Source organism: Callithrix jacchus, chromosome 1 (genome assembly GCF_049354715.1).
Source record: "Callithrix jacchus isolate 240 chromosome 1, calJac240_pri, whole genome shotgun sequence".
In the NCBI taxonomy this organism is placed as follows: Eukaryota; Metazoa; Chordata; class Mammalia; order Primates; family Cebidae; genus Callithrix; species Callithrix jacchus.
The window spans coordinates 95,049,384-95,076,492 of record NC_133502.1 but is presented as its reverse complement, the minus strand read 5'-3'; the positions used below and the strand labels follow the sequence as shown (position 1 = coordinate 95,076,492).

The 27,109-nt window shown below is 39.8% G+C and overlaps 1 protein-coding gene across 6 annotated transcripts in view; it reads left to right on the top strand.

The window, feature by feature from the left end:
• The window catches only part of CFAP95 (cilia and flagella associated protein 95), a 118,483-nt gene that overhangs the window by 26,295 nt on the left and 65,079 nt on the right, over positions 1 to 27,109 (top strand). For 5 of the 6 annotated variants that reach the window (XR_008481116.2, XM_035302769.3, XM_035302764.3 and 2 more), the window contains exons 2-4: positions 1,191 to 1,299; positions 19,611 to 19,729; positions 20,626 to 20,694. Coding sequence is in view for 5 of the 6 variants with exons in the window: in XM_035302769.3 (XP_035158660.2) it covers positions 1,191 to 1,299; positions 19,611 to 19,729; positions 20,626 to 20,694 (297 nt within the window). In the remaining variant the exon portion in view is untranslated. The remainder of the gene's footprint in view (positions 1 to 1,190; positions 1,300 to 19,610; positions 19,730 to 20,625; positions 20,695 to 27,109) is intronic. The other variant, XM_054254979.2, reaches the window with a different exon arrangement.

Below are 27,109 nucleotides of genomic sequence, written 5' to 3'. Positions count from 1 at the left end.
TCTTCTTTCTTTTTTTTTTTGAGACAAGATCTTATTCTGTTGTCCAGGCTGGAGTGCAGTGACACAGTCATGGCTTACTGCAGCCTTGACCTCCCTGGGGTGATCCTCCTAGCCCACCCTCCCAAGTAGCTGGGACTACAGGCACATGACACCATGCCCAGCTGATTTTTGTATTTTTTGTAGATATGGGGTCTTGCCGTGTTGCCCAAGCTGGTCTTGAACTTCTAGGCTCAAGGAAATCTGCCTGCCTCCCTAAGTGCTGGGATTACAGGCATGTGCTACTGTGCCCTGACTCTTGTTATTCTTAATCACCCTTTTAATGGAGATGTTTGGTATATTTTTTCCTTCTTCCATCTACATTTTTAAGAACAGTATTCTTCTACCTCATGTTTATCAGCTTCCTTTCTTGACTCTTTGGAAGCAGGAAGCACAGGTTATAAATCATTATGGGCAAATAGTTTGCTGTCTTGTTTTGAAAAAAATTATAATTAAAATTCATGGTAGAAAGAATTTCTAAAGTGGTAAGTTGTCTTTCCAAGATATTACCATGTCTTATTTTAGAATTTACTGTCTGTAAACTAATCTGCATTATTAAATAAGATTCAGCTCCTTGGAATCACTGAGTAATTACTGTTACTATGTTCGGTAAGTATTGTTTTGGTGATATTAGTTTTATCACTTATGCCAGGTTGCTTTTAGGAAGTAGCCTCAGTATTATTTGAAAAGAGATGGAAAATGCTTTATATATCACAAATCTAGTAAATTTATAATTAAAATAAAGCTGCAAATATAGAACATTTTCATTGGATAATTTTTTTTTTTTTTGAGACGGAGTTTCGCTCTTGTTACCCAGGCTGGAGTGCAATGGCGCGATCTCGGCTCACCGCAACCTCCGCCTCCTGGATTCAGGCAATTCACCTGCCTCAGCCTCCTGAGTAGCTGGGATTACAGGCACGCGCCACCATGCCCAGCTAATTTTTTGTATTTGTAGCAGAGATGGGGTTTCACCATTTGACCAGGATGGCCTCGATCTCTTGACCTCATGATCCACCCGCCTTGGCCTCCCAAAGTGCTGGGATTACAGGCTTGAGCCACCGCGCCCAGCCTTCACTGGATAATTTTTAAAAATCTAAATGCAATGCAGAATAAATAAACTCCATATCTTAATAGATTCCTAATTTTTTCTTAAGGCACCGTGACAGAGAAGCTTTTCCCAAAGATTATGATATAGAGGATCCTGAGAAAGTTAAAAAACTGTGTAATTCAGCATATCGGCGACTTGGAACCGATGAGTCCCCAGTAAGTAGTTGCTATTACTTCGTTTTAAGTTTGACATCTTTGTCATAGTGAAACTGAAAAAGTAAAGGGAGGAGTGTTTTGTGCAGGACCATTTCTCTTTAACTGTATTAGTTACTTAGATGACTTGGTCAGTGTGTGCTGAAGCAACATTACTTGTAAAACGTGTCTACCTCATACAATGATTGGGTCAATTAAATGAGATGAAGCAAGTTGAGTACATGGCATGGTGTCCGGCACATACAAGTGCCTAGGAAATTGTTTCTGTTGCTTTGATGCTGTTGTCACTGAAGCAGCAATATTCTGCTAGATGTCTCTTTTCACCTATACAATAACCCTGTGATATAGGTATTATTACCATCTCTAATTCACAGAAAAGGGAAAAGATACTCCTAGAGGCTAAGAGACTTACTCAAAGTCACACAGCCAGGGAGTGGAAGACAAAGAGGTTGTACCCAGGTCTTTGGTTTCAAGTCTTTTGTACTTATCTTAAGCTGGTGGAGTTGTGACTAACTAAAACATGCTATTAACAGTCTCATAACATTTGTACAATCCAGTTGCAAGCAGAATATTTATGGCATAAGTGATTCCTGTTTGAATTGCTGTGAGTGGGCTATTGCTTGGCTACCTAGGAATCTGTCCAGTCAGCATAAGGCAGGAGCTCAACTCCTAGAAGACCCCCAAATTGAGCCCTACAACAGGAGTTTTGGGGCTAGCTGAAGACAATTTAGCCTTAGAGGATGGCCTCAGGGCATGAAGAACTGGTGATTTGATGAGGACGGTTGTACAGGTGATGAAAAGATTGGGTTTGTGTCACATTCTGCCCCCAAAGGCTGAGCTAGTTTTAGACCAGGTGTAAAAAGATGCATAATTCCATACTGGAAATTGTTCTAAAAGATTCTCCATTCTGCAAGGTGATGAGGACAAATTAGCTTAGCATCGCAGTGCTATTTTCTCCCTTCCTTTTATAGTTGCAGTGGACAGAGAGTAATAAGAATCTCCTGGAGAACGGGGATTTATTGTAAAGTGACAGCTGCCTGGATATGGAATGAACAAATTTGCAGGAACTAACACAGCTCTAAAGTAAAACATTTCCATCGCCACCCCAATGTCTCTGTGTCACATACACACAGAGTGTCTCTGACACTCTGTTTCTCTCTGCTCAGGTTTACCTCTTGCTCCACAGCCCAGATCTCAGGGGAATCTGATGATTCCTCAGTTTCCACCCAACCCTCAGGCTGCCTAGTAGGTCATCAGCCAGCATGTGGATGGGATTCTGCAGTGTGATGTCCAACTCAGTCAACATCCACCTTGCTCCATTCCCTCACAAATCCAGCTTCACCTTGCTCTCTTCAACATGGGGATATGGTCAGGATAAGGGTAAGTGGGGCGGGGGGAGGACTCAAGATGGCGCTGTGAGAACAACCCAGGATTGAAGCTCTCGCTGGATGCGCGGAGAGGGTGAGTCGGGGATGCATTTCCAGACGGATCTTAGTTGCCCACAGAACAGGGAAATTCCCAGGTATAAAAGAGACGCAGGACGCCATGCAGAGGTCTTGGCTGCTGTAGCCGGAAGTCGATGCGGCTGCGGCCCGCGCTGGAGTGCAGAGGCGCTCCACAGCACTCCATACAAAAGCACACTGTTACGGGTGCCCTGTTGAACCGGCAAACTGAGACCTGAGAGGGCTGAACTTGAGACTGAACGGGACTTGGACAGTGAGCCAGCCCAGGAAATCCCAGGGAAACAGCGTTTGGGGTAGTGCAGTGCGACAAACAAAACAGCGATTCCAAACGCTCCCAGTGAGGAGGTTTTCGTAAAGCGCATGGGGGAGGGGTGTCCGCCATGACCGACGCAATCAGCCTGTACTGAAGTACATGCCCATTGGTGAGGCAGCCTGCGGTTGCCGAGGCAACCCGGTACAACAGGGAGACTTCGCTGCAGGGCGTAGGCTGTGGCAACAAGGCAGAGACTGCAGCAGAAGGGCAGAGCCTGCAGCAACAGGGCGAACCTCACACCAGGAGGGTGGATCCTTGGCAGGCAAAAAGTGACTAGACTGCCTCCTAGCTGGGCAGGACAGCGAGGCGCACACTCACAAGGAAAGCCCCAACGCCCCCAGACAGAGCATCTGAGAAAAAAGGGTTTTTTTATGAGTTATGTTGCAGCAGAATTAAACGTAGCAGCCTAACAGCCCTGAATGAACAACAGAGCTCACAGCTCAGCAATTGAGCTCCTACAAAGTACAGACTGTCTCCTCAAGCAGTTCCCTGACCACTCTATATCCAAAAGACTGACATTTGGCAGGCATCATTCTGGGACAAAGATAGCAGAAAAAGAAACTGGTAGCATCCCTACTGATCCGCAGCTGCTATAGGTGTACCCCAGAGAAGCAGGGCCTGGAGTGGACCTCAGCAGTCGTACAGCGGAGGGGCTAGACTGGTAGAAGGAAAACCAAGTAACAGAAATAATTCATCATCAGCAATCTGGGTATCCACTCAGAGACTCAATCTAAAAGTCAGCAACTACACAGACGACAGGTGGATAAATCCACAAAGATGGGAAGAAACCAGCGCAAAAAGGAGGAAAACACCCGAAACCAGAACACCTCGCCACCTAGAAAGGAACAAAACCCCTCACCAGCAAGGGAACAAAGCTGGATGGAGAATGACTGTGACGAAATGACGGAATTAGACTTCAGAAGGTGGATAATGAGAAACTTTTGTGAGCTAAAAGAACATGTTTTAAATCAATGCAAAGAAACTAAGAACCTTGAAAAAAAGATATGAAAAAATATTCAAGGAAATGATAACAAGAATGGATAACTTAGAGAGGAATATGAATGAATTAAAGGAGCTGAAAAACACAATACGAGAACTTCGCGAAGCATGCACAAGTTTCAACAGCCAAACTGACCAAGCAGAAGAAAGAATATCAGAAGTCGAAGATCAACTCAATGAAATAAAATGAGAAACCAAGATCAGAGAAAAAAGCGCAAAAAGGAATGAACAAAGTCTCCAAGAAATGTGGGACTATGTGAAGAGACCTAACCTACGTTTGATAGGCGTACCAGAATGTGACGAAGAGAATGAATCCAAGCTGGAAAATACTCTTCAGGACATTATCCAGGAAATTTCCCCCACCTGGCAAGACAGGCCAACACTCAATTGCAGGAAATACAGAGAACACCACAAAGATATTCCGCAAGAAGAGCAACCCAAAGGCACATAATTGTCATATTTAACAAAGTTGAAATAAAGGAGAAAATACTAAGGGCAGCCAGGGAGAAAGGTCGGGTCACCCACAAAGGGAAGCCCATCAGACTCACAGCAGATCTCTCGGCAGAAACTCTACAAGCCAGAAGAGAGTGGGGGCCAATATTCAACATCCTTAAAGAAAAGAACTTTGAACCCAGAATTTCATATCCAGCCAAACTGAGCTTCAGAAGTGAAGGAAAAATAAAATCCTTTGCAAACAAGCAAGTGCTCAGAGATTTTGTCACCACCAGGCCTGTTTTACAAGAGCTACTGAAAGAGGCACTACACATAGAAAGGAACAACCAGTACCAGCCATTCCAAAATCACACTAAATGCTAAAAAGCATCAACATAATGAAGAATCTACAACAACTAACGGGCAAAACAGTCAGCTAGCATCAAAATGGCAGTATCAAATTCACACATAACAATATTAACCCTAAATGTAAATGGACTAAATGCACCAATCAAAAGACACAGACTGGCAAATTGGATAAAAATCCAAAACCCATCAGTGTGCTGTATACAGGAAACCCATCTCACATGCAAGCATACACAAAGGCTCAAAATAAAGGGATGGAGGAAGATTTACCAAGCAAATGGAGAGCAAAAAAAAGCAGGAGTTGCAATTCTCATCTCTGATAAAACAGACTTTAAAGCAACAAAGATCAAAAGAGACAAAGAAGGCCATTACATAATGGTAAACGGATCGATACAACAAGAAGAGCTAACGATCCTAAACAAATATGGACCCAATACCGGAGCACCCAGATACATAAGGCAAGTTCTTAATGACTTACAAAGAGACTTAGACTCCCACACAATAATAGTGGGAGACTTTAACACTCCACTGTCAATATTAGACAGATCAACCAGACAGAAAATCAACAAGGATATCCACGACTTGAACTCAGACATGGACCAAGCAAACCTGATAGACATTTACAGAACTCTCCACCCCAAATCCACAGAATATACATTCTTCTCAGCACCACATCACACCTACTCTAAAATTGACCACATAATTGGAAATAAAGCACTCCTCAGCAAATGCAAAACAACTGAAATCATAACAAACAGCCTCTCAGACCATAGTGCAATCAAGTCAGAACTCAGAATTCTAAAACCAACCCAGAACCGCACAGCTTCATGGAAACTGAACAACTGGCTCTTGAATGTTGACTGGATAAACAACGAAATGAAAGCAGAAATAAAGAAGTTTATCAAAACCAATGAGAACGAAGACACAACATGCCAGAATCTCTGGGACACATTTAAAGCAGTCTCTAGAGGAAAGTATATAGCAGTAAGTGCCCATATGAGGAGAATGGAGAGATCCAAAATTGACACCCTATCGTCAAAATTGAAAGAGCTAGAGCAGCAAGATCAAAAAAACTCAAAACCCAGCAGAAGACAAGAAATAACTAAGATCAGAGCTGAACTGAAGGAGATGGAGACACGAAAAACCCTTGAAAAAAATCAATAAATCCAAGAGCTGGTTTTTTGAAAAGATCAACAAAATAGACAGACCACTAGCCAGATTGATTAAAAAGAAAAGAGAGAACAACCAAATAGATGCAATAAAAAATGATAAAGGGGAAATCACCACAGACTCCACAGAAATTCAAACCATCATCAGAGAATATTACAAACAACTCTATGCACATAAACTAGTAAACCTGGAAGAAATGGATAAATTCCTGGACTCCTGTGTCCTCCCAGCCTAAACCAGGAGGAAGCTGAAACTATGAATAGACCAATAACAAGGTCTGAAGTTGAGGCAGCAATTAAGAGCCTACCACACAAAAAAAGCCCAGGTCCAGATGGGTTCACAGCCGAATTCTACCAGACACACAAGGAGGAGCTGGTACCATTCCTTCTAAAACTATTTCAAACAATCCAAAAAGAGGGAATCCTTCTCAAATCATTTTATGAGACCAACATCATTTTGATACCAAAACCCGGCAGAGACCCAACGAGAAAAGAAATCTTCAGGCCAATATCCATGATGAACATAGATGCAAAAATCTTCAATAAAATATTGGCAAGCTGATTGCAACAGCAAATCAAAAAACTTATTCATCATGATCGAGTAGGATTCATCCCGGGGATGCAAGGCTGGTTCAACATACGCAAGTCTATCAACATAATTCACCACATAAACAGAACCAAAAACAAAAACCACATGATTATCTCAATTGACGCAGAGAAGGCATTTGACAAAATTCAACAGCCCTTTATGCTAAAAACCCTCAATAAACTCGGTATCGATGGAACATATCTCAAAGTAATAAAAGCTATTTATGACAAACCAACAGCCAATATCATACTGAATGGGCAAAAACTGGAAGCATTCCCTTTGAAATCTGGCACTAGACAAGGATGCCCTCTTTCACCACTCCTATTCAATATAGTACTAGAAGTTCTAGCCAGAGCAATCAGGCAAGAAAAAGAAATAAAGGGTATTCAAATAGGAAAAGTGGAAGCTAAATTGTCTCTATTTGCAGACGACATGATAGTATACCTAGAAGACCCCATTGCCTCAGCCCAAAAACTCCTGAAACTGATAAGCAACTTTAGCAAAGTCTCAGGATATAAAATCAATGTGAAAAAATCACAAGCGTTCATCTACACCAATAACAGACTTAAAGAAAGCCATATCAAGAACGAACTGCCATTCGCAATTGCTACAAAAAGAATAAAATACCTTGGAATACAACTCACAAGGAATGTAAGGGACCTCTTCAAGGAGTACTACAAACCACTGCTCAACGAAATCAGAGAGGACACAAACAGATGGAGAAACATTCCATGTTCATGGTTAGGAAGAATTAATATCTTGAAAATGGCTATACTGCCCAAAGTAATTTACAGAATCAACGCTATCCCCATCAAGCTACCATTGACTTTCTTCACAGAACTGGAAAAAACCACCATGAACTTCATATGAAACCAAAAGGGAGCCCACATAGCCAAGTCAATTCTAAGCAAAAAGAACACAGCGGCGGGCATCACATTACTGGATTTGAAACTATACTACAAGGCTACAGTAATCAAAATAGCATGGTACTGGTACCAAAACAGAGATATAGACCAATGGAACAGAACAGAGGCATCAGAGGCAACACAACATAGCTACAACCATACAATCTTTAATGAACCCAACAAAAACAAGCAATGGGAAAAGGATTCTCTGTTCAACAAATGGTGCTGGGAAAACTGGCTAGCCATGTGCAGAAAGCAGAAACTGGACCCCTTCCTGACACCTTACACCAAAATTAACTCCAGATGGATTAAAGACTTAAACATAAGACTTGGCACCATAAAAACCCTAGAAGGAAATCTAGGCAAAACCATCCAGGACATAGGAGTAGGCAAGGACTTCATGAACAAAACACCAAAAGCATTGGCAACAAAAGCCAAAATAGACAAATGGGACCTAATCAAACTCCACAGCTTCTGCACAGCAAAAGAAACAGTCACTAGTGTGAATCGGCAACCAACCGAATGGGAAAAAATTTTTTGCAGTTTACCCATCTGACAAAGGGCTGATATCCAGAATTTACAAAGAACTCAAACAGATTTACAGGAAAAAAACAAACAAGCCCATTCAAAAGTGGGCAAAGGATATGAACAGACACTTTATGAAAGAAGACATATATGAGGCCAACAATCATATGAAAAAATGCTCATCGTCACTGGTCATCAGAGAGATGCAAATCAAAACCACATTGAGATACCATCTCACGCCAGTTAGAATGGCGATCATCAAAAAATCTGGAGACAACAGATGCTGGAGAGGATGTGGAGAAAAAGGAACACTTTTACACTGTTGTTGGGAGTGTAAATTAGTTCAACCATTGTGGAAGACAGTGTGGCGATTCCTCAAGGCCTTAAAAATAGAAATTCCATTTGACCCAGCAATCCCATTACTGGGTATATATCCAAAGGACTATAAATCGTTCTACTATAAGGACACATGCACACGAATGTTCATTGCAGCACTGTTTACAATAGCAAAGACCTGGAATCAACCCAAATGTCCATTGATGATAGACTGGATTGGAAAAATGTGGCACCTATACACCATGGAATATTATGCAGCAATCAGATATGATGAGTTTGTGTCGTTTGTAGGGACATGGGTGAATCTGGAGAACATCATCCTCAGCAAACTGACACAAGAACAGAAAATGAAACACCGCATATTCTCACTCATAGGCGGGTGATGAAAAATGAGAACACATGGACACAGGGAGGGGAGTACTAAATACTGGGGTCTATTGGGGGGAAAAGGGGAGGGCCAATGGGAGGGGGAGGTGGGGAGGGATAGCCTGGGGAGAAACGCCAAATGTGGGTGAAGGGGAGAAAGCAAACAAAGCACACTGCCATGTGTGTACGTATGCAACTGTATTGCATGCTCTGCACATGTACCCCACAACCTAAAATGCAATTAAAACAAACAAAAATAAGAGTAAGTGGGGCAAGACAGGCGTTTTTTGGCATGAACTTAGAGACTGTGGTCCTTAAGAAACATTTAGTTTTGATTCCTATATAAAAGTGCTCTTTGTCTCTGGGTTGTGGGAAGAAGTGAGATGAAGTGAAATATGAGGTATAGGAACCACAAACCTTCCTTCCTGTATATTATATGCATTACAGTGGTCAAGCCTCAGGTTTAATGAGAATGTGTAAATAAATAGTACTATTTGCTGTTTCTATGTCTTTTTGTTGATGGCCATTGAAATCCTGTCCTCCACCTGCCAGATTTGGAATGTGTATGAGATAGAAAAGAAAATAGACTGAGGAATCACTATTTCTGATGAAATTGCTATTCTCTATCTTAAGAGTAATTTACACTTTTCTCTATAGACTTTCTGTGTATAAAGCACTGGCCCATCCATCTTGTTTTTCATTCTTCACAACAAAGCTGTAAAGCTGTCAATAAATATATTATTATTCTAGTTCTAAACCTAGACTTACAGATCTTAAATGACTCACCCAAGGTCCCAAGTGTAAAGAGAAGGAAGGGATACTGGTGCCCAGCGCCCATACCTCACATGCCAGGTGCGAGGCTGGATGTAGCAAGAGGATGGACAAGTTCTTTTCTTGTAGTCACAGAGTTTTGATGAGGGCCTAAACACACTTTTGATAATTGGCAGCAACCACATGCCTTAAAGCAAGAATCCAGGCCGCCAAGACAGGACCTGCTAAGAGACTAAATTAGCATAAACCAGTATGAGTAGGTGTGTCCTTGAAGACAAAAGTCTGAAGAGTTAAAAGAGGATTCATGTAGTTGTGGACTCTGTGTCCCTCTTTCTTCAGTTGACAGGGATTTCAAGGGAACCACTCAGAGAGATTAATATGTATGTCCTGGAATTTAGAGGACATGGGGTCCAGGCACATGCCTGAAACCTAAATGTGAGAGGCCATGCCTGATATGGCAGAGTGGAAGGAAGGAGTATACTGCCCTTGGGGCAGGGACAGCAGTGGCCAGGAAGAGACTTACCTAAGACTGTTATTAAACAAAAGGAAATAACTTGCTGTAGGAGGGAAGGGGCAGTTTGATTAAAATGAAGTTGCTTATGATTGCATCCTATTGATGGAATAGGATCAATTCAACAAAACATTTTCATTAAAGGTGCTTTATTTCATCCTCTAGACAGCTCTTCAGGCAGGTGTCATACATGATCGATGTTGAATAGATGAGGAAACTGAGAACAAGTTAAGCTTAATTACTGGCGAAAAGTCAAACAACGGCCAGGCGCGGTGGCTCACGCCTATAATCCCGGTACTTTGGGAGGCCGAGGCGGGTGGATCACGAGGTCAAGAGATCGAGACCATCCTGGTCAACAAGGTGAAACCCCGTCTCTACTAAAGAAATAAAAATTAGCTGGGCATGGTGGTGCACGCCTGTAGTCTCAGCTACTAGGGAGCCTGAGGCAGAATTGCTTGAACCCAGGAGGCGGAGGTTGCAGTGAGCCGAGATTGTGCCATTGCACTCCAGTCTGGGTAACAACAGTGAAACTCCATCTCAAAAAAAAAAAAAAAAAAAAAAAGAAAAAGAAAAGTCAAACAGCTAGAAAGTGTATTAAAAATTAAAATCCATTGTTCTCCTCTGGCTTTTCCAAATTGCCTCTTTGAGTACCAAACTGTTCCACTTCTAGTTTGCTTGCCTTTTTACCCCTCTACACTGCATCTTGCTTGTAGAAAATAGACCTGATTATTTTTTGCTCTGGCTTGGATATTGTATATCTCACTGCATATGTGTTGAGGCTTTGATTTCTTACATCTTAGCCATAACTTCTGTCCTATTTCCTGAATTATGTCCACACACATGCTGGCTAGCCCTATTCCCATCTGTTTCCCCTCCTGAATGCCTTCTTAACATTTTTGGGTTTCTTTTTTGCAAAACTGCTGCTGAGTGGTTGCTTTGTGCGTCCACCAGCATTTTCATCTGGCAGATTGAAGGTGTCCTTGTCCTTAAATGCTGCTGTAAGAGCTAATGTGAGCATCATTTATTTGTAGCAGAGTTTAAAATGGGACTTACTTTTGTCTACATTTTGGCTAAGGCTCTGAAAATCTAAGAACAGAACAATAGCCTCGTGTGCCAAAGTAAAAATTAGGTCACTTATGCAAGATCCTCTAGGAAGATGATGCTAATAGGTTGCCACTCACATGAGGGATATACAAGAATTAAAATGCAAGAAGCCTAAAGAGGAGTTTGATAGCACAGAGAGGGTTTTGGAAAGAGTGTGCTCTAAGTCTCATCTGCAAGGACCCTTTCGTGCCTTGCGAAGTTAGGCACAGGCTCCAGTGACTGGTCAGAGGAAGCAGAGCAGAAAGAGGGAGCCAGCTCTCCTAGAGGTGGAGCAAGAATGTATGAATCCTCAAGCCCAGATGTGCCTTTTGTGGATCCAATGTGGGCAACAGGGAAGAAGAAAATGACATGGAGTCCTTTCAGAGCCTTTCAAAGAGTACCTCATAGTGGGTGCTCAATAAATATTTACAGAAGGAAGAATGGAGAGATGGGAGGGTGTCTAGCTGGGTCTCCAGGAGCTCAGGCAAGACATTTAAGTCTAGCCAGAGCATCTTATATCATGGGACATGCCATTCAATGTTCCCAGAGGTGACCCCAAAGTCTACCAGGACATCCCAAGAAAGTCACTTTTGAATATTCATAAGTGCCAGAGAGGGTCAAAGATAAACATTCCCGGGGAAACCAGAGCAAGATTACATTCCGCCATTCCTGCATTTACTTCTCTCTCTTCCTCATATCCACATATCCTTAGCATCAGTCCCCAAGGAGACAGAGGGAGGTGAGGAGTAGGGAAGAAGCCCAAGTGGGATAATTGAGAAGAAACCAACTGTGCTTCCTGTTCCCAACATAGTGGGCCAGGCCAAAGCAGCCCCAAGAAGGAATGAGAATCTTTCCATGAAGTTTGAAGTTTTGACTATTATATGGGACTGGCATTTTATTTACCTCAGTGAAAATCCTCTTGGAAAAAAGTAGTCAGAGAATTTTTGTGTTACCTGAGAGTCACCAAAAATGCCCTGGGACCTGTCTTATATTTTCATCAAGGAGCATGAGAAAGAACTAGTCCCTCCAAATGACTGGATGGGCAGTGATAGAGGAAAAATAAATTGGTTTTCTGATTGTAGCTACTTACAAGTCCCTCTTGTTCAATGAGCCAGCTACTCATGTTTATGCAAAAGAGCAGTCCATTCTTATCATATCTCTCTATCCCCTTTCCCTACTTTAGTCTTCTTCATGACACTTACCTTGTTGGACATATTTTAGACTTACTTAGTTGTTAATCATTTGTCACCTCCTACTAGAGTACAAGGTCTGTGGAAGTGGGGACTTTGGTCTGTTTTGTTCCCTGTTTTATCCCCAGTTCCTAGAACAATACCTGGAACATAGTAGATGTTCAATAAATATTTGTGGAAGAAAGGGAAGAAGGAAGAAAGGAAGTAAGGGAGGGAGGAAGGGATGAAGGAAGGAAACAAAGAAGGAAGAGAGGGAGGAAAGGGAGGAGGTAGAGAGGGAAGAGGATAAAGTGAAGAAGTTTCACATTCAGCAAACATTTTTTGAGGCCCCATTACTTTGTCAGGCATAATGCTAAGTGCTAGGTTAAGAAAAATAATTCAAAACAAGGTCCTTGTCTATCAGGAACTCATGGGTTTCTAGGAAAAATGGGAGCACATAACCATGGTTGCAAAGGGCATGATGGATGCTATGATAGGAAGAATATCAGGATGCTGTGAGGTACACCTGAACCGAAATGGGTTGGAGTCAGGTTTGGGTATGATTTCCTTTGAGGCTCTGGAGCTGAATCCTAAAGGAACCATCTCTTGGCAGAATCAGGTGTCAATGGTGGGATAATTGATTTCCTACTTCAATGGCCCCTCAAGTTTCAGGAGGCCAAGTGAGGCCATTGGGGATATAGATTCACAGGAGAACAGTAATCGTAGCTACTGGGTTTGCTGTGATGGTCTTATTCTAAGCTTAATGGGTAATAGCATTCTAAACTATGGTCTTTTACCTGGGTTTTATTTAGGTGCTATATATCTATACCAGGGTGAATTCCATTCAAACTAAAATCATCAAGAGTATGTCTATCATTGTTGCTTCACCTTGTAAAGTCTCTTGCCCAAGGATCCTCGAAAAACTACTAAAGGCCTTATCACAATAATGTGTTTCTTTCTAGCATGTGAGGCTGATACTCAAGTGCGAGCCACTGGGAGGCCAATGAAAGACCACTTTTGAGAAAGGGAAATATGTTGAATATCATAAATTTAGAAGAACTAATTACAGAATACATATGATGCTGTGTCATAGGAGCTGAGAACTTGTCAGACATAAATGAGCAAGAAATATACGAGCAGTTTATTAAGCAGATTTTTTTATACAGCTCGTGGCTCAATGCCAAGGCATTTTTGGAACTAACAGGACAACATTGTTGAACAAATTAGGCTAATATTAACAGCATCACAGATATTTTGGATTTAAAATGGCAAGTAAATGAATAGGACAAAAGTATGTTAGCATTCATTTTAGGAATAAAGAATCACCAAATAAGCTTAAATATGAACTGTTTTAGTGAATAAAAATATCACATTTGAAAACTAATGTTTCTAAAAGGGATACAAAGGATATAATTATACTAGATATGCGAAATTCAATTATTTACTTAATTGGTTAAAGTACTTTTTTTCTTTGACATTGTAGGATAGTATTTTGACCAGTATAATCTTATGGATGTTTCTTGCATTTATATCTAAGCAACTGAAAGGGGTTTATGGATAAAATGTTTGTAAATAGAATAATTTTAAATGCCATTGCAAGGGAAAGGAAGGTGTTTGGCAATACTAGGCTGTTGGGCTAGGGTTCCCTCTTGCTTCCTGTCTCCATAACCTCAGAGGTTGGGGTTGATGTCACAGGTTTCATCATTCTCTCCTGGAACGACTTTGGATCAGCTTTTCCAATATCACCACAATCACATCTGGCATTCCTGTTTTAGGAATTCTGTATCAATTTTGGCCCCCTGAGTGTACATCCCTTGTTTTCTGCTGTATCTCTGAGTCTATTTCTTCTAGCAAATATCCTCTCTGTCATTTCCAGAGATTTGGGATGGGAATGAAAGCAGGCCACCCAACATTTTGATCCCATCACTCTCATTTGCTGCTCCATTTCTATATGCCCTAATTTAAGTCTTACAGAAACTAGACTTTACTTTTTAATGTATATTAGTTTGCTTAAGCAGGTGTAACTGTTATGTTGAACAAATGAGACTTACATTGGAAATCATGTGCGTATACACATACACACAGACACCCGCACACACAAACATGAAGAGATACAGACATCCATATTTTTTGCATCTACTGCCTATTTATCCTGCTTTATGGAGTAGGTTTTTAATTTATGCTTGGACAAAATCTGTGCAGCTTCCTTAGTTTTTATGGTCAATCTCAGATAATAAAAAGCCTATTGGTCACATTTTGGTAATTAAAATATCTCATAAAAATGATAAATTTCATTTAGAGTTAAAGCTTTTCTCTTCCTCTAGCTACAGCCTGCTCTAGGCTGGGAAGTCTGCAGAGGGAAGTGGGGGTGAGGGGTTGTCCAGGTTGGATAATTTTTTATTTCTCCACCTGCTCTGCTTTTCCTTTCCCCCAGACAACTAGAAGACCATTTCATGTTTATTTTACTAACATTAAATATTTAATTGAGACTATTTTGTGACAATAAGTGATTTTGTTATCTAAGAGTAATGAGGAAAAAAATGAGACTTGTTCTAAATTTACTTCTGCTAGAGACAGGAAAAGGAGCATCTCATAAGCCAGGTGTCATAGTGCAAGCTTGTAGGCCTAGCTATTTGAGAGGCTGACGCAGGAGGATTGCTTTAGCCCATGAATTCGAGGCTGCAGTGAACTGTGATTGTGCCACTATACTTCAGCGTGGATATCAATGAGACCCTATTTCTTAAAAAAAGGAAAAAAAAGAAGAAGAGGAGGAAGGAAAAAGCTCATAAAAGCTTGCTTGAAGAGGTAGTTGTGGAAAACAATAGAATTATTTTTCTGATTACACTCTATGAGTCCCAGTTGTTCAAAATAAGAGTGGTTATATTTGCAGGGGCCTCTCTTGGATCCCTTAGAATCTTTACATTGCACTGCTGAGTTAAGCTAGATGTGAGAACAGTCAGGATTTCCAATGGCAAAACTTCTGAGATATAAGTAAGGCCTTTTTGACGATTTTAAAAGATAACCAAGTCTTTGTATTTTTTTGGCAATGGTGCCGAAAAGCTACAGTTGGTAGGGGGAATGCCGTTCCACAGGCTAAAATAAGACTCTTCCTTAGTTATGACTGAAGATCTAAGATAATAGATGCCAACTCCTCCTTTATTCCAAAGTGAGATGCCAACCCACTCATACAGAACATGCAAATTATTTGGGCAGTATCTGAGTTTTGAGCTTCTTGATGTCTCATTCACCTTGAAGATTTAAAAACAAACAAAAAAGGTTAAAATTGAAGTGATCTGGGCAAAATAATTTAGAAGTTGGAGGGGTTGTCTGGAGAGAGCATGCGTGCTGTGAATCCTACTCCTCTAACCCCCAAAGGGGCAAGGGTAGGAAATGTGTCCCCTTCATTTCCACCCTGAGAGTGGGGCCTCAACGATACCACCCAGGGAACTTGATGTGTTGGGGTCTCACTCATGCTTGATAAAAGGCTCCAGACTGGAGGTTTCCACAAGTAGCTTGTAGCATCAGAGGGAAAAGGTTGATGTGAGAAGTACCTGAGCTTCTGATATGGATTGTCTCTGTGTCTCCACCCAAATTTCATCTTCTAGATCCTATAATTCCCATGTGTTATGGGAAGGAGCTGGTGAAAAATAATTGAATCATTGGGGTGGGTCTTTCCCATGCTATTCTGGTAATAGTGAATAAGTCTCATGAGGTCTGATGGTTTTAAAAACTGAAGTTCTCCTGCACAAGCTCTCTCTCTCTGTCTTTGCCTGCTGCCATCCATGTAAGACATGACTTGCTCCTCATTGCCTTCCACCATAATTGTGAGGCCTCTCCAGCCATGTGGAACTGTAAATTCATTAAAACTCTTTCTTTTGTAAATTCCCTGGTCTTGGGTATGTCTTTATCAGCAGCATGAAAATGGACTAATACAGCTTCCTTTACTGTGGGTAAGGGGAATGTACTTTCTGGGTGCCTGTAAAGAATCCAGGAAGGAATTGTCAATTGGGGATCATCTAAAATGAATCTTGCCATGAGACATTCTGCCAAGGGTAAGTCATCTTCAGCAGAATGGTCTGGCCAACCTGAAGTATATAACCTGAGGAGAAGTCATAAGTGGTATCCTCATTTCTTTTACTAGTCAGCCAGGTTATGTGTCTACTGGATTTTCTTCCCATAAGTGTAGCACATATGGGAAGAGTTCATTCTAGAAGAATGGAAATTGAGATTTAAAAATAATTCATACTCAGGAAAACAGGGAATATGAATGATATTATGAAATGAGCTTCCTATATCCATTAGATATTTTCTATATTATCATTTGTCTCAAAGTAGATTTTATTATGTAAAGTAAATGGAAATTTTAGTGATTATCCTGCGAGTTTGTGCTGTGTTAATTTAGCTATCTCACATACCAAATTGCCAATCTCCAGCCTGTGATATACAGTATACAAAGCCCAAAAGACTTTTAAACATATGGAAGTGCTTTTATGAAGTAGCATCCTTATGTCAGGTTATGAACATTTCTACACCAAAGTGATTTTTCACATTAAGATGGTGTAGAATTAGGTTTGCCTACATGCAACAGACACTGGAAATCAACAGAGACTGTTCATATAGGGTTGTATTATTTCAGCTAAAGGGTCTGGAGGATAGCAGGACTGGTATCAAAGTTCTATGTATTGTCAGAGACCAATTCCTGCCAGTTTTCTGCTCTGCCATCATTGGATAGGACCCAAGATGGCTGCTGGAAAACAGTCATTATGTCCACATTCCAGGCAGCAAAAAGGAAAAGAAAAGAACGACTTTTCCTGGAAATTCTTTCCAGGAAACAACTATTTTCACTTATGCTCAATTGTCCATAACTAGCCACTGATCACATCTAAGTGTAAAATAACCTGAAAAATGTGATCTGCAACGCCAAACACCCAGCTAAAGTTTGGGGATTCTATTGAAAATGAAGAAGGAATGTCTAATATTGGAAGATAACATTTGCCACTGATACAGAAAACAGCAGTTAAGAGTTGTCTTTGGAGTCAGATGGCTTCTCTTTGATTCTTAGCTCTACCACTTAAAAGGTTGTAACTTAAGTCAAGAGTCTAAAACTTTTCATGTCTTTATTTCTTTATGTGTAAAGTGAGAATTGTAGAGTTGTCACAGGCATTTAATGTGAAGAATTTAGAATGGTTTCTGGCCATGTGCTATTGTTATTACCATTATCCTCATGATTTACTATAACCCACTATGCCATAGCTAGTAGAGAATCTTGAGTTTGTTTACAAGTGTAGTCCTTGAACTTAATAGATGTAGATAGATGGATGAATGAATGAGGCAGACTGCATGAGTCTTAAATTGTGGAGCTTCTATTTTCTGGCTGACTTGCCTGGGCATTACTTAATCCCTTCCAGCCTTAGTTTTCCCTTTTTTAAAACAGAAATAAATTATACCAAGTATTCTTCATTTGCATTTCTAGATCCGCTGTCCACCCTTCTCACCTTGCTTTGTGCCAAAGAGGCTGACCTCTATGGTTAGTTGCAATGAGCTCCTTGCCCTCTGGCTTCTCGTTGGGATGGGCTCATGGGAGGCACTGATAGGTGACCAGAGGTGGGAGGAGAGGGAGCTTGGACACTTATTCTTGTGATTTCCTCCCTGCAGGACCACGCTTTGTCAGTGGCTGGGTTTCTATTCTGAAAGATACAACTATCAGGTGGCCCTCAGTTTATAGCTCTAGGTTGTTCTGAGTTACAATAACTGTTCTACCCTAAGGTTCCTCACAATTGCTAACCTCAGGGTGCTTCAATAGTGTTGATTTTCTTAATGCTTCCCACACGTTTATAAAGAGATACTTTATTAAGCTCTTCTCATTTCCCATTTGATTGTTTTTCCCTTCTGAGACCATGATTGATATTAATATATAGCACTCAGAAGGTTGCTTTGAGAATGTATTGAAATAATGCATTTAAAGTGCTTAGTACACTGTCTGGCACAGAATAAGCACTCATTTTGCTTTACTAATGCTATGATGATCTGTTTCTTTTTACTTCTCTGTTTTATGTTTGGCAACATCTTTGTTTCATATGATTTTCAAAGGGTTGCTTAATTTGCTGAAATATTTTACTGTTACAAATCATCAAAGCATATCTACACTTAATTTTACACTTGATCTTAGCCAAAAGGCTGAAAAACAATCTAAGCTTAATTTTTTTGGTCAACCTTATACCTTCAAACAAGATGGTAGCTACTAATTTTTTCCCAAAAGATATTTTTTGCTGTTAAATAAGACCCAATGTAGTGTCCCCTACCATTGAACCTGAACATCTAAGAAGAGTGGTTGAGCTAAGGGTATACGATCAGAGTTGAAAAATTTGGCTGGGAGGATAGTAATTCAAGAGTTTGAGGTCTTAGAGAGCAGTGCTCTGAGAAGTCAAGGATCTAGAGAGCCATGGAACCAGCACCAGGGACTTAATCAAAATGGTTTTAATTAAGACTCCCAGTTACAAGAGAGCCTTATTAATAAAGCAAAGTGAACTCAAAGCATCTGACTATAGCTATGATACTCTTGCAGTTGAAGGCTCTGGTTTCCTTAAGAGTGGTCTCTCTTTTTAAAAACAGAAAATCTAGTATTAATGTGTTCTGAGGCTTCATAAATGTCTTGGGGAATCTAGTCTTTCAGAGAAAGTAATGGATTTTCTTGGTGATGAGTTATGGTTCTTGGCTCTGAACCTCCAGCTTCATGACCTTCTAGAGTTTTGTATGGAGAAAATATTGAATCCCTTACATCCATTTTTGTTCCTAAGATCTCCGTGATGCTAACCTTGATGCTTCTGCAATTGGTTTGAATACATAGTACAGTTTGCAGGTTTTTTCGTAGAGAAATAATTGCTTAATAATTAATTGAATTATGCTCTATGAGAGAATGAATAATAATGATGACAATGAGATGATGATATCTGAAGTTTTGTGGTTTATGAAGTAATTGCTGCAAACATTTTCTTACTCAGGGTGTTTAAAATATACCAACCCTGAGAAGGACAAAGAAGGAAGTAGAAAGTAGGTAGAGTTAGTATATTTAATTGAATGCAGTTCTTTCTATTTCATAAACAACCAATTTGGTTTTTATTTCACAACAGCATACAGTAATTGCTATTTTTACATATTTATGATGAAATACTTGACAGCTGTGAGATATTACTTATTTTTAATGTCAACTAGAGTCAACAATTAAAATCAGAATGTACTTCAATAAAAACATATTTTAGTAACTGACCGTTTTTAGTGATAATTTATTTTTCTTATATGTGACTTCTATGTTTCCAGGTTTGGATATCAGAAACACATGAAAAGTTGTCACAAGTATGTTTAAACACAGAAGTGGCTGACATGAAGAGTAAGGCCCTATTGAATGAGGAAACAGTGAGCTCTGGGATTATCGAAAGGTATTCTTAATACTTACTTATAGAACATGGACATGCAGGAAAGAACTTGTATAAGTAGCAAGAAGGTATAGTGACTCCAGGTCCACACTAAAGGAACACAGCAAGCACATTCATTTTAAGCTTCCATGCTTTCTGCTCATGCTGCTCTCTCTGTTTGGGAATTTCTTTTCCTCAGCTGTTTACCAATCAACTCTCTACTTATTCTGGGCCCAGCTGAAATGTCATTTTATCTTTATATGTTTTTTTTTTCTGGCCCAGGGTTTGGACTATCCAGGTTTGAACCCAGCTCTACAATTTACTGTAAAAGTTATTTGGTGTTTATAACCCAGTTTGTTCACTTGTAAATGGGAATTACAAAAGCATCTACTTCGTAGGGTTGTTCTGAAATTTAGATGAAATGAAGTATGAAGTGTGCATAGAAATATTGCCTGACATGCAGGAAGAATTAGGTAAGCTGCCATTAATCAGAATTAATTGCTTTTCTATTTTCGTCCTCTGAGTATTTTATGTCCTACATTACAGTTGGACTTGCATTCTAGTTATTTATATGAAGGCATTTCCTCAGAAATAGAGAGTTCTTTGAGGATAGAAACTCCTTAGTCATAGCTGTCACCCTGCAACCTGGCACAGTGCCTCCCCATGGAAGTATATGGCACATAGCCTTTGTCTTATACTGTAGTTATTGAAAAATGCGGTCAAAATGACGACAAAATTGCTAAAATTTCCATTAACGTGCCAGGATGTTTTGTTTTACAAATTTCATAAAAGTTGCAAACATGAAAACTCTTTAAAAAGTAATCATCATAAAAATTCAACCCTAAATTAGTTTTACATGGCTTTGAAAGTTTATGCATTACAGTCTAACAAGTTTTCTAAAAAGTGTTATCTTGTTTTAGGGTCACCGGATTGCCTCCTGTAGGTTTTGGAGCTGTCTTACCTAGACATCCACCAGATCGGAGCAAAATGTTAGTAGTCTCTAAACTGCCACAACTGTACAAAAAATGTTCCTTGATTCAGAAGGTTTGTTTGCAGGGGCAAGGTATGAGAGGGTGTGCCAAGGTCAACAAAATGCCCTTTACATGACATCTTAGACTTTCCTTTAACCAAATATTTTCTCTATTAATATGCATAACATTAATAACAATAATAATGAAACAGTTCATCCTCATTATTTACAGATGCTGTATTTGTAAATTTTTCTCCTCTGTAAAATTTACCTATTTGTATCTCACAAGTCAGTACTTGTGGTTCTGTCATGGTCATTTGTGGACATAGGCAGAGTGGTAAAAATGTTAAGGCACCAGATGTGCACCATCACACCTGAGGTTGAACAGAGTCGTGTCCTGCCTTCTTGTTTCAGCTCTCATTCTATAAACATGTTCTTTTCACAGTCTATTCAGTGACACGTTTTTCAAACTCTTTTGCTTTTGGTTGGTCATCTTGTTTAAAACATCCCTCAAGCATGGTGCTGAAGTCCCCCCATGTTCCTTAGAGCAAGAAGGCTGTGATGTACTTTTCAAAGAAAGCACATGTGTTAGACAAGCTTGATTCAGTTATGAGTTGTAGTGTTGTTGGTCATAAGTTCAAGGGTAATCAAAAACATATACTAAATAAGACGTCTTTAAGCAGAAACAGACATAAAGTTTTATATTGCTCAATTGGTGAAAATGTGACCAGAGTCTTTCAGGAACCTAACCCTGTATTTCCCCTAAGATCAATGGTTCAATTTTTGCTAATTCAGTGTTTACAACAACTTCATAGAACATTGCTATGAACAGAGAATTGACTGTACAGCAAGAGACTATTTTTACTGATATAAGAAATAAGCTTATTTTGGTGGGAAAACATGAATTCTTACTACAAAAGAACAAATTCATATCTACTCATCTTTCTAAAGACAAACTTTCATTATGTATAGATAAATGATGTGGAAATACACCCACAACCATGACAAAATTCTAAGGATTGCATTGTGCATTATAGGGTTGTTGTGAAGATTAAGCAAGTTAACATCCATCAAACAAGTAGAGCAGTAACTGACGCATACATACTAAATTTCATGCTGGACACAGTGAACCTTTCAGTTTATAAATTCCTATCAGTTCAGGGAAATTGTCTTGAATTATTTTATTCTTCACTTATTGTGTTGTCTCTGTTTTCTCTTTTGGAAATCCTTTATTTGAATGTTGGGTTTCTTGTCCTGATCCTAAAACTTTCTTGCCTTTCTCCAACTTTCTTTTTGTTCTTTACTATCTACTTTCCTCTCTGTTTCTTCAACCCTACCAGGAGGTATCTTTTTGTTTTCTGAATCATTCTGTTCTTTTTTAAATTTATGATTGCATTTTAGATTTTGGGGTACATGTGCAGAACATGCAAGACAGTTGCATAGGTACACACATGGCAGTGTGTTTTGCTTCCTTTCTCCCCTTCACCCACATTTGGCATTTCTCCCCAGGCTATCCCTCCCCACCTCCCCCTCCCACTGGCCCGCCCCTTTTCCCCCCAAGAGCCCCCAGTGTTTAGTACTCCCCTCCCTGTGTCCATCTGTTCTCATTTTTCATCACCCACCTGTGAGTGAGAATATGCGGTGTTTCATTTTCTGTTCTTGTGTCAGTTTGCTGAGAATGATGTTCTCCAGATTGATCGATGTCCCTACAAACGACACAAACTCATCATTTCTGATTGCTGCATAATATTTCATGGTGTATATGTGCCACATTTTCCCAATCCAGTCTATCATCAATGGGCATTTGGGTTGATTCCAGGTCTTTGCTATTGTAAACAGTGCTGCAATGAACATTCGTGTGCATGTGTCCTTATAGTAGAACGATTTATAGTCCTTTGGATATATACCCAGTAATGGGATTGCTGGGTCAAATGGAATTTCTATTTCTAAGGCCTTGAGGAATCGCCACACTGTCTTCCACAATGGTTGAACTAATTTACACTCCCACCAACAGTGTAAAAGTGTTCCTTTTTCTCCACATCCTCTCCAGCATCTGTTGTCTCCAGATTTTTTAATGATCCTCATTCTAACTGGCGTGAGATGGTATCTCAATGTGGTTTTGATTTGCATCTCTCTGATGACCAGTGATGATGAGCATTTTTTCATATGATTGTTGGCCTCATTTATGTCTTCTTTCATAAAGTGTCTGTTCATATCCTTTGCCTATTATTGAATGGGCTTGTTTGTTTTTTTCCTGTAAATCTGTTTGAGTTCTTTGTAAATTCTGGATATCAGCCCTTGTCAGATGGGTAAACTGCAAAAATTTTTTCCCATTCTGTTGGTTCCTGATTCACTCTAGTGACTGTTTCTTTTGCCGTGCAGAAGCTGTGGAGTTTGATTAGGTCCCATTTGTCTATTTTGGCTTTTGTTGCCAATGCTTTTGGTGTTTTGTTCATAAAGTCCTTGCCTACTCCTATGTCCTGGATGGTTTTGCCTATATTTTCTCCTCGTGTTTTTATGGTGCCAGGTCTTATGTTTAAGTCTTTAATCCATCTGGAGTTAATTTTAGTGTAAGGTGTCAGGAAGGGGTCCAGTTTCTGCTTTCTGCACATGGCTAGCCAGTTTTCCCAACACCATTTGTTAAAAAGGGAATTCTTTCCCCATTGCTTGTTTTTGTCAGGTTTATCAAAGATTGTATGGTTGTAGATATGTTGTGTTGCCTCCGATGCCTCTGTTTTGTTCCATTGGTCTATATCTCTGTTTTGGTACCAGTACCATGCTGTTTTGATTACTGTAGCCTTGTAGTATAGTTTGAAATCCGGTAGTGTGATGCCCCCTGCTGTGTTCTTTTTGCTTAGAATTGACTTGGCTATGCGGGCTCTCTTTTGGTTCCATATGAAGTTCATGGTGGTTTTTTCCAGTTCTGTGAAGAAAGTCAATGATAGTTTGATGGGGATAGCGTTGATTCTGTAAATTACTTTGGGCAGTATAGCCGTTTTGACGATATTGATTCTTCCTAACCATGAACATGGAATGTTTCTCCATCTGTTTGTGTCCTCTCTGATTTCGTTGAGCAGTGGTTTGTAGTTTTCCTTGAAGAGGTCCCTTACGTTCCTTGTGAGTTATATTCCAAGGTATTTTATTCTCTTTGTAGCAATTGTGAATGGCAGTTTGTTCTTGATTTGGCTTTCTTTAAGTCTGTTATTGGTGTAGAGGAATGCTTGTGATTTTTGCACATTGATTTTATATCCTGAGACTTTGCTGAAGTTGCTTATCAGTTTCAGGAGTTTTTGGGCTGAGGCAATGGGGTCTTCTAGGTATACTATCATGTTGTCTGCAAATAGAGACAATTTGGCTTCCACCTTTCCTATTTGAATACGCTTTATTTCTTTTTCTTGCCTGATTGCTATGGCTAGAACTTCCAGTACTATATTGAATAGAAGTGGTGAAAGAGGGCATCCTTGTCTAGTGCCGGATTTCAAAGGGAATGCTTCCAGTTTTTGCCCATTCAGTATGATATTGGCTGTTGGTTTGTCATAAATAGCTTTTATTACTTTGAGATACGTTCCATCGATACCAAGTTTATTGAGGGTTTTTAGCATAAAGGGCTGTTGAATTTTGTTGAATGCCTTCTCTGCGTCAATTGAGATAATCATGTGGATTTTGTTTTTGGTTCTGTTTATGTGGTGAATTACGTTGATAGACTTGCGTATGTTGAACCAGCCTTGCATCCCCGGGATGAATCCTACTTGATCATGATGGATAAGTTTTTTGATTTGCTGTTGCAATTGGCTTCCCAATATTTTATTGAAGATTTTTGCATCTATGTTCATCATGGATATTGGCCTGAAGTTTTCTTTTCTTGTTGGGTCTCTGCCGGGTTTTGGTATCAGGATGATATTGGTCTCATAGAATGATTTGGGAAGGATTCCCTCTTTTTGGATTATTTGGAATAGTTTCAGAAGAAACGGTACCAGCTCCTCTTTGTGTGTCTGGTAGAATTTGGCTGTGAACCCATCTGGACCTGGGCTTTCTTTGTGTGATAGGCTCTTAATTGCTGCCATGACTTCTGACCTTGTTATTGGTCTATTCATAGTTTCAGCTTCCTCCTGGTTTAGGCTTGGGAGGACACAGGAGTCCAGGAATTTATCCATTTCTTCCAGGTTTACTAGTTTATGTGCATAGAGTTGTTTGTAATATTCTCTGATGATGGTTTGAATTTCTGTGGAATCTGTGGTGATTTCCCCTTTATCATTTTTTATTGCATCTATTTGGTTGTTTTCTCTTTTATTTTTAATCAATCTGGCTAGTGGTCTGTCTATTTTGTTGATCTTTTCAAAAAACCAGCTCTTGGATTTACTGATATTTTGAAGGGTTTTTTGTGTCTCTATCTCCTTCAGTTCAGCTCTGATCTTAGTTATTTCTTGTCTTCTGCTGGGTTTTGAGTTTTTTTTGATCTTGCTCCTCTAGCTCTTTCAATTTTGACAATAGGGTGTCAATTTTGGATATCTCCATTCTCCTCATATGGGCACTTATTGCTAAATATTTTCCTCTAGAGACTGCTTTAAATGTGTCCCAGAGATTCTGGCATGTTGTGTCTTCGTTCTCATTGGTTTCGAAGAACTTCTTTATTTCTGCCTTCATTTCATTGTTTACCCAGTCAACATTCAAGAGCCAGTTGTTTAGTTTCCATGAAGCTGTGCAGTTCTGGGTTGGTTTCAGAATTCTGAGTTCTAACTTGATTGCACTATGGTCTGAGAGGCTGTTTGTTATGATTTCAGTTGTTTTGCATTTGCTGAAGAGTGCTTTACTTCCAATTATGTGGTCAATTTTAGAGTAGGTGTGATGTGGTGCTGAGAATAATGTATATTCTGTGGATTTGGGGTGGAGAGTTTTGTAAATGTCTATCAGGTTTGCTTGCTCCAGGTCTGAGTTCAAGCCCTGGATATCCTTGTTGATTTTTTGTCGGGTTGATCTGTCTAATATTGACAGTGGAGTGTTAAAGTCTCCCACTATTATTGTGGGGGAGTCTAAGTCTCTTTGTAAGTCATTAAAAACTTGCCTTATGTATCTGGGTGCTCCTGCATTGGGTCCATATATGTTTAGGATCATTAGCTCTTCTTGTTGTATCGATCCTTTTACCATTATATAATGGCCTTCTTTGTCTTTTTTTATCTTTGTTGGTTTAAAGTCTATTTTATCAGAGATGAGAATTGCAACTCCTGCTTTCTTTTGCTCTCCATTTGCTTGGTAAATCTTCCTCCATCCCTTTATTTTGAGCCTTTGTGTATCCTTGCATGTGAAATGGGTTTCCTGGATACAGCACACTGATGGGTTTTGGATTTTTATCCAATTTGCCAGTCTGTGTCTTTTGATTGGTGCATTTAGTCCATTTACATTTAGGGTTAATATTGTTATGTGTGAATTTGATACTGCCATTTTGATGCTAGCTGACTGTTTTGCCCGTTAGTTGTTGTAGATTCTTCATTATGTTGATGCTCTTTAGCATTTAGTGTGATTTTGGAATGGCTGATACTGGTTGTTCCTTTCTACATGTAGTGCCTCTTTCAGGTGCTCTTGTAAAGCAGGCCTGGTGGTGACAAAATCTCTGAGTACTTGCTTGTTTGCAAAGGATTTTATTTTTCCTTTACTTCTGAAGCTCAGTTTGGCTGGATATGAAATTCTGGGCTGAAAGTTCTTTTCTTTAAAAATGTTGAATATCGGCCCCCACTCTCTTCTGGCTTTTAGTGTTTCTGCCGAGAGATCTGCTGTGAGTCTGATGGGCTTCCCTTTGTAGGTGACCCGACCTTTCTTTCCGGCTGCCCTTAGTATTTTCTTCTTTATTTCAACCTTGTTGAATCTGGTGATTATGTGCCTTGGGGTTGCTCTTCTTGCGGAATATCTTTGTGGTGTTCTCTGTATTTCCTGCATTTGAGTGTTGGCCTGTCTTGCTAGGTGGGGGAAATTTTCCTGGATAATGTCCTGAAGAGTATTTTCCAGCTTGGATTCATTGTCTTCGTCACATTCTGGTACAGCTATCAAACGTAGGTTAGTTCTCTTCACATAGTCCCACATTTCTTGGAGACTTTGTTCATTCCTTTTTGCACTTTTTTCTCTGATCTTGGTTTCTTGTTTTATTTCATTGAGTTGATCTTTGACTTCTGATATTCTTTTTTCTGCTTGGTCAATTCGGCTGTTGAAACTTGTGCATGCTTCGTGAAGTTCTCGTATTGTGTTTTTCAGCTCCTTTAATTCATTCATATTCCTCTGTAAGTTATCCATTTTTGTTATAATTTCCTCGAATCTTTTTTCATATCTTTTTTTCAAGGTTCTCAGTTCCTTTGCATTGATTTAAAACATGTTCTTTTAGCTCACAAAAGTTTCTCATTATCCACCTTCTGAAGTCTAATTCTTTCATTTTGTCACAGTCATTC